Genomic DNA, 7,892 nt, shown 5'->3' on the forward strand with positions numbered 1-7,892 from the left:
AGCAGAACCAGTTACTGTTCCAAACAAAACTTTATTGGTGTATATCAGAGTAAGAAGACGCAGATACAAGAAAAAGACCTTACATTGTTAACATAAACCAAAGGAAATACACATTAACTTGGTTAACTGAGACAGATTAAGTCTAGCACTGGGTGATGTTCAGTAGTGCAATGCATTTGCTGTGTACAGGTTTAATTAATGATTTTTGTATCTTATCCCTTCTGAGTAGAATAATTTCTTAATGTAGCTCTTCGGTTTTAGACATCAAAAACACTTGAAAATAACTTTGGACTACAACATTCATTTGATTTTCCTGATAAAATAAAACAATATTTAGACTGAAACCAGGCTTAATTTGTGTCAAGGAAAATAGACCATGAATTCAGTGCAGTGACAGGATAAGCATGCAACTAAAATACAATAATTGTTGAAGTATCGGTTGATTTAAATAGAGGAAAAAATAGTTTCTTAGGACCTGTCCAAGTGTGATATTTAAAAGCATTTTCTAAAATAATTATTTTGTGATTATATGATTAGCTTTAATGAGTATAAACTAGTATTTTGCCCTGACAGTACAGAACTGTGCTAAATTAGCACAGGGAAAAATAGGTAATACCTGACAATATTTCTTAAAGCCTGGAGAGTGCTAGCAGTTACACACGTTAAGTTGTGACACTGGCTATATAATTATGCTTGTGACAGTGAGTTTAGTCTTTACAGCCTTTTCCAATGAAACCCATCCTAATAAATAGTTCCCCAAAAAATCAGTAATCTTTCAGTAGCCAAACTTGAATGTGTTACAGTACCCCTCCTTTCTCATGGGCAACATGAGCTTGAAAAGAAATCCTTAGCAAAGAGATAGTCATGAGCTAATTAACTGATCGCCTTAGAAGCAAATACTCACAGCGTAACATACGGCTGCGGTTATGAGGCGAGAAAAATTAGTTTAATATAAATGTGAGGATTTTCTCTCTAATCGGTCTAATCGAAATTGAGTATGTTGCCATCAAAATGGGTGAGCACGTGCTTCTCAAACAGCTGCTGATCACAGTCTAGGGGGAACTGCTCACTGCACATGGGACACACCTTCCAGTGGCTCTCCACGTGCTCCTCGAACTTCGACTGGTCGTAGTTCGGCGGGAAGATGACCTCACACAGCGGACAACGCTTCTGCAGCTCCTCGCTGTAGGAGAGCAGGAGAAAGTCGATGCGTGAGAAAATGGTAAATACAGATGAGTGTGAAGGGGGATGGGGGGGAAAAACAACAGAAAATAGCCAAGGCGAATAAAAGACAGTGCATGTGTGCGATTGTGTGTAATAAGCTGTTTTGATGATGCGGGAGAACCAAGGGAGTGAGGCAGTAAAACAGCATCTGTGTGTTGTGCGACGTGGGTGGCCCATACAGCTAATTCAGCCACAAACACAACTCCTGCAGAGCTGAACATCATGACACATGACAGCACTTTCTGTGTGGTACTTTCTCAGGGTGTCGGTGCATTTTACCTGGTATCAAAGCAGAACGGGATTTGTCCATCGTTGAGGAAGTTGGTGGGTGGCTCGCTGACCGTGGCCTGGGTGTTGGTTTGCTGTAGAGATAGAACACAGGTCAGACAGCACTCATTACTGTTACTACCTTAGTCAGCATTAGCATTAACATGTACCATTCGATGTGCACCACAATTCCTCTCTGTGCTGAATTACTCAATTAGCTGCAGTGTTTGGAGGCAAGCTGCAACGTCCTTAATGAGCCTCCATAAGTTTAGATCTGGCAAGCTCAGCTAATCCCCACTCAGCATAGCAAAAAGAGCACAATGGAAACCATAAAAAGCTTTTCCACCGGATAACGTGGCACAGTACAGATACGGTACCCAGGTCAAGGGGACATGTCTGTTTCTCATCACATAAATATGCCTGTGAATGTACAAGGAATTTCTATATTCACCGTTTATTTGGTCAAATAGGAAATGCAAAACACTTTGTCATTTTGTCTGGTAGACAGATAATTCTCTGTAAGGATTGTTTCAAATGGCAGGTGTCTGACAACTCGTGACTGTTTTGTTTATTGTCCAATCAATAGTATGTCTGCTCTATTCCTGGCTCCCGCTAAGTCCCGGTCCAGTACTCTTGGCTCAATGGCAGGAACACTAACCAAATTAAGTGCAGGTCACTAATAATGATAAAATGTTGGGTAACAGATTTGTGTTACAGTGTAGTCGGGCCTGCTGTGTATATTGATCAAGCCCAGTAGAAGTCATTTATAAAAGGACACCCAAAGAAACGCACACACACAACCCGGTACCTGATGCTGGGTATTGCTTTAACTTTGCCATACACTTCCTTGGTTTAAATCCTTTTTCTCTGTCTTTAAAAATTTCTCTTCTGTTTTTGTGCACCTGGATTAATTAACAGCTTATTCAAGAGTAATTTAAAAATAGCCTAAAAAAATGAATTACATGAATAAACAATCTGTGTGTTTTTGCTGATAAATGTGTGGAAGCGTGATGCACTCACAGTATTAGGCTGCTCCTCGGGCTCCTCCAGGCCATCAGGGCGGCTCAGGTTGCGGGCAGGCTGGCTGCACACCACGTTGCTGTCCAGAGATGGAGGTCCAACAGGAGGAAGCCTAGGCATTTGATCATCTGAAAACTCTCCATCTGCACTGTCTAAAACATAAGACACACAAAAGTGAGTCTAAGATTATCCTTCCTTATCTGAAGGTATAGCCGTGGCTATATAAATGTGTTTAGTATTTTAATTCCAGTTGTTGCACATTGTGTAGCATGTGGACAGAAAACTGACCCCTGCTTTCAGATGAGTATGGGTTTCCAAACATCAGCTCTGAAGGACGCTGGGCCACCAGTAGAGGAGAGGGGACATCTGGCTGATATGGCAGGGGGTACTGCAGAAAAACTGGTGCTACATCCAAATTTCCATCGTCATCGTCCTCTTCCTCACGACTCGCACTTCTCTGCAGCTCCTGCAATCAAAGGCACACTTATTAAAATCAGTCAGCCAGTGAATGGAATCAAAAGTAATACTTGGTAACTCTAAATGCAATGCAGTGGCAATATATGATTTAAATACCCTAGATGGAAGCTACATTTAAATTTTACTGTTACTAAATGTAGCTGGGCTGCCAAACAGAGGCAATATAAAAAATAAAAAATAAACCTTAAAGGAGCAAACAATTTATTGACGACTATTCAGATTTCCATCAGTTTTCCTTTCTCTCCATCTTTAGTTCCAGACAATACATCATCTGCCACAGTATTTTAGCTGCAGCGTTGTGGACGCACTAGCCACCCTCTCGCACAAACAGTTTAATTAGCCCCTTAATTAAAAACTCCTCAGCCTGTTCAAAGGGATACAAAGCTTTGCCTTTTACTGAAGTTTTCTGCAGGCGCCAATTTAATTTACAGGCTCAGCCTCAAATTGGGTCATTTTGCTAGTTGGAGCGTCAGGCTCTGTGCTTTAGGTACCTCTCTCAGCAGTGCTTTCTGTTTTTTGGATTTTTTTTTTGGGCTGCTGTGCATCCCTTTCTGTGGTCCAGAGTAATTGAATGGAAAATGAGGCCTTGCTGGCTCTGCTGCCCCAATTAGAGAGATACGTTAAACCCAAACCAGATCCTGGGAGGGGAAAAAAAACAAGCACTCTGCGGGCATTTTTAGATTGGCACAAGCCTTTAAAGAAGAAAAATGAAAACCCGCACCCCTTCCAGTTTCTCCTTCTGTTTGGATAAAGCAACAAGGTTGTCCTTCAGCTCCTTCAGTTCCCGACCCTTGGCTGCTACCTGGCTCTGTGCAACGAGCAGAACAGAAATGCAATATTAGTTAAGTGCATATGGTGTTAATAACAGTGAAGACTAGGGGTATAAATATCCAGAGGAAAAATAAGTAATCCTGAATGCTGGATGTACTTTAACATTTAAGAATAATATTTAACATGAATGACTACTTGCAGTGAATAACTCACTTCCAGCACTGCTATCCTTCAGCCATGTTACTTGCTGTGTTTAAATGAATCCACAATGCGCCAGCCGTTACATTAGGCTGTCTTGCATCAAAAATCTATCCTTCTCCTGTCTCCATGTTTCATGTATACAGCAGTAAAAAACTGTCTCCACTCTGTGCTCTTATAAACCTGCCCTGTCTGTGCTATTGGGCTAACAAATGATACCATTCGATGGAAAAAACTTGAGTCAAACCAGACAGAAGAGAAGCAGTGCAGAGGCAAGTGATCAGTGCTCAAAACCATCTCAGCTTTCTATTTACAAAGCAGCTCAGAGCAACAGTTATGATCCACAGTCAGGTTTCTGTTGGTTGGCATGAATAAGTTACAATAGTAAAAAAAAAAATAATAATAAATATTTAAAAAAAAAATAAATAAAAAATAAACACAACATTTAGTGAATTTGAAACTAAAGCCAATCTGGCTGTGTTCCAAAGTAGCAGAACAATTTATGGCACAGCACCTATTGATTGTTTACTATAAAGGTTTTTAGATGTACATTTGTTTTATAGTTTGTTTAGCTGGCGTTTACGTAAATGTCCAGTTCTTGGATTTGTGAAGGAGTCGTTCAAATAAATGACTTCAGTACTGATCTTTGTGTATAGCATGCCATTATATAAAATGTTCTGTTTCAATTTTACTATCACTCCTGGGAATGCCTTGCTGAACCAATTACTCTAACTGACTGTGATCCTTACGAAAAAGTGTTAGGTTCCACTATCGTGTTTTTTTCATCAACATAATTCAAATGTGCCAAATGTAAATAGAGATGGCACCAATCCAATACCCAGAATCAGTATTGGGGTGATACCAGCAATTTGATATTGGAGCTTAGTGGTTTTTAGAGAAAACGAATATCAGATGAATACTGATTTCAACTGATACTCAATGTTTTCAGAATTAACGTTGTATCATGCGGTCTATAATATTTAGTGTGTTTCAAGTAAAGCTTAAAAGTGTGCCAACAGGTCTAGAGTTATGACAGAGGAACTCCTTTGAGTCCAACTCTGCCTTTACAGCCCTGCATAAGTTAACTTACTTTTAGTAAGGCAAACAACAAATGATCAAAAAAAATGTATATAGACACATCAGGTAAGGGTAAAAAATATTTACTAATAAGAAAGTAAGTGAAAAGTATTCGCCATTGGGTTGAGGACATGTGACTGACCTGCTCATTTAAGATCATTCCATATTCCATAATTATAGCTCTATACACTTATAGAATTCATCCTGCTACCTCAATCAGCAGTCAAATCATCAATAAACATGAGAGACCCAGTTCTGAGACCCAGTCCCATTAAGGTACCTTGACCTGTCTAACAGAAGTCAACAGAAGGTTATACAGGATATACCATGTAACAGTAGGGGGCGCTGACCTTGTAGCGGTCCTCCTCAGCAGCCAGCTGCAGCTTTAGGCTCTCGTTGATCTTCAGCTGTTCTTTCCACTTCAGCTCAAGTTTAGCCAGCTCATCCATCAGCATGCTGTTGCGCCCCTTCTCCTCCTGTAGTACATGTCACACTTACAACATATCTATTCTTCTAGCATGACTGGAACTATAGCACGTGCCAGAAAGCTACCATAAACGCTCAATTTAGTGACCAGGTGCCTGGTTGTAACTAATTGCACATGTTTATGCACTAGACGCACCAAGAGGTCATGTCTGGCATGAAGATTAAATATAAACATTATACAAATGATAATTAATACTAAAGAAGCAAGCTGACTTACACACAACATCTGTTTGCACTTCTTGTATTTGTCACTCTTATCAAACACATCCTTACTGACACCCTTCAGCTTGCCCTGGATAATTGCTTCCAGCACGTTGTCTGATGAGCCTGGGCTTCCTGTCACAGAGACACAAGCTTATTGATATTGTTATCTTCAGCAAAGAAAACTAGTTCTATCTTCATATGTATAAACAGTTAATATGCAAATTGGATGGTATTAAGCTAGGATACAAGAAGGCTTACCTGGCACAGAGGCCTCAGGACTGGTAGACAAGGGGCCAGTCGCTGCATCTAAACCAGGACTCCTCTTCACCTAAAATAAGCAACAAGGATCTTCAATTTAGTATTGTACCTACTGTTAGCATGACGTGATGTGTTACTTATACGCATTCTTGAGATCAAATCCATTGTTAGTAGATGGCTGAAGTAGAAGTTTAGAAAATCTAAAAACTTTTTTGTCTTCTCTAGTCTTTTGATGCAGTGAAGCTTGCCACACCTTCTATTAGTTAATTCACCTTCTATTAGTTAATTGCAAATTATTAGTTAATTCACATAGTATCCAGATCTGATCTGCTAAGCCAGCTACTAAATTGCTCAGTATTAGGACATGAAATTATTCACTGAAACTAATTTGACAATCAATGTCAATTTCCACCATTCCTCTGACCTGCCCTGATTAGAAATGAAGTGACTTAACACAACCAGCTGTGATATTCAAACATTTTCTACATGTTAACCAGATCAGCTGGGTTTGATTTGAGAGCAGTGCAGCCTACCTTTTCCCAGGGAAAGTAGTACTCTGTAGATTTCCCAGATTACTTGCTATTCGTATTTGTAAATTTAACTAAGAAGTGTGCAGGTGGGAGATACAATGTTGATCAGTGATTGGTTGTTGGGAACATAAGCCAACACAAGTGCAACTCTGTCAGGATGCAGTTCACTGAATCTGCTCCCTCACCTCATATAACCAGAAGCTGGATATCTGTGTTGAGTGCAAGACAGTTGCTAACATCTGTAGCAAAAGTCACTAGCTTTATCACTAATCTCTTTTTGAGATTAAGTGGTCAAAAAAGTCATAAAGTTGTTAAGCTGGCGACACTGCAAGAGAGATGTACTGGGTATTAGATTATACAGAGGAGTGTTTACTCACCCCTTGCTGTTCAGATAGTTTGACCACCTGTTTCTGCAGTTTCTGGCATTCCTTGTATTTCTCCTTATAATGTTCGGCAGCCATCTGCAACCTAAGCTTTAGGTCTTCCACTTCTCTATGCAGCTCAGCCACAGCCAAATCCTCAGACTCCTTACGCTGCTAAGAAGCAGACACATAAGTTTTATACCACATGACTGCAATTTTAAACCTGGCACCTAAAGCTAATTGCTCAAATGGAGTTTTGGGATTGTCATAATGCGCTACAACTTACTGCCTCCTGCATGACAGAGTCCTTCATTTCCTCCACCTGTTTTCCCAGACGGCTGCATTCGGCCCATGCCTCAGCTTGACCCTGTCTGAGTGTGTCAACCTCCAGCTTGACCCGGTAGAGCTCAGCCATGCTGCGATCCCGTGCGCTGGATGAGTCCCGCAGCTCTGCAGATAGCATTGAAGCCTGCTGCTGAGTGGCCTGCAACTGCTCCTCTTTTTGCCTCAGCTGCTCCCGCAGTGCCTTGTTTTCCTCCTGACGTCACACACACAAATATGCAGTCACTTGCAAGCAAACACAAACTTTCAGAATACTCTATTTTACCCACCTGGGGCATCAGTACTGGTAAAGCTTGAGCTTGGAATCATTCAAACTTTCAAACCATTTCACTGGGATGCATGAATTCACAGTTAGCATGAAATCACCTGTGCACAGCCTGTAAAATTTTGTTTAGAACACTTCACTTACTTCCTGTGTTGACCATCTACTGTCTTCACAATATTCTGCTGGTAATTTTCTCAAAAATAAGTGCAGCCAAGACAATTTTTTTTTTTTTATCTTTGTTTGTAATGCCATGGGGTTTGGGGATCAAATTGGAAACAAGGCAGGCTGATTTCTTGGAATAGATTAATAAAAAGAGTGTTTTTTTTTTTCTAAAACGGGGCAAAGTATACTTGGCCGCTCGTAAATATACCTGGGCGCAGCGCCAAAGTAAAACCAGTGTGTGTGAAACTC

General features: G+C 40.5%; 1 protein-coding gene across 6 annotated transcripts in view; it reads right to left on the reverse strand.

Annotated features, from left to right (window-relative positions):
* Window positions 1-11: 11 nt before the first annotated feature.
* tax1bp1b (Tax1 (human T-cell leukemia virus type I) binding protein 1b) overlaps window positions 12-7,892 on the reverse strand; it is a 20,550-nt gene continuing 12,669 nt past the window's right edge. For 2 of the 6 annotated variants that reach the window (XM_060870496.1, XM_060870492.1), the window contains 10 exons: window positions 7,161-7,412; window positions 6,890-7,048; window positions 5,983-6,052; window positions 5,738-5,856; window positions 5,361-5,510; window positions 3,710-3,796; window positions 2,800-2,977; window positions 2,512-2,663; window positions 1,504-1,586; window positions 12-1,183 (listed from right to left, as the gene is read on the reverse strand). In XM_060870496.1, coding sequence (XP_060726479.1) covers window positions 982-1,183; window positions 1,504-1,586; window positions 2,512-2,663; window positions 2,800-2,977; window positions 3,710-3,796; window positions 5,361-5,510; window positions 5,738-5,856; window positions 5,983-6,052; window positions 6,890-7,048; window positions 7,161-7,412 — 1,452 coding nt within the window. In that variant the 3' untranslated portion in view covers window positions 12-981. The remainder of the gene's footprint in view (window positions 1,184-1,503; window positions 1,587-2,511; window positions 2,664-2,799; window positions 2,978-3,709; window positions 3,797-5,360; window positions 5,511-5,737; window positions 5,857-5,982; window positions 6,053-6,889; window positions 7,049-7,160; window positions 7,413-7,892) is intronic. The other 4 variants (XM_060870493.1, XM_060870494.1, XM_060870497.1 and 1 more) reach the window with 4 other exon arrangements.

The sequence above is a fragment of the Tachysurus vachellii genome, chromosome 5, assembly GCF_030014155.1.
Source record: "Tachysurus vachellii isolate PV-2020 chromosome 5, HZAU_Pvac_v1, whole genome shotgun sequence".
NCBI classification, from domain to species: domain Eukaryota; kingdom Metazoa; phylum Chordata; class Actinopteri; order Siluriformes; family Bagridae; genus Tachysurus; species Tachysurus vachellii.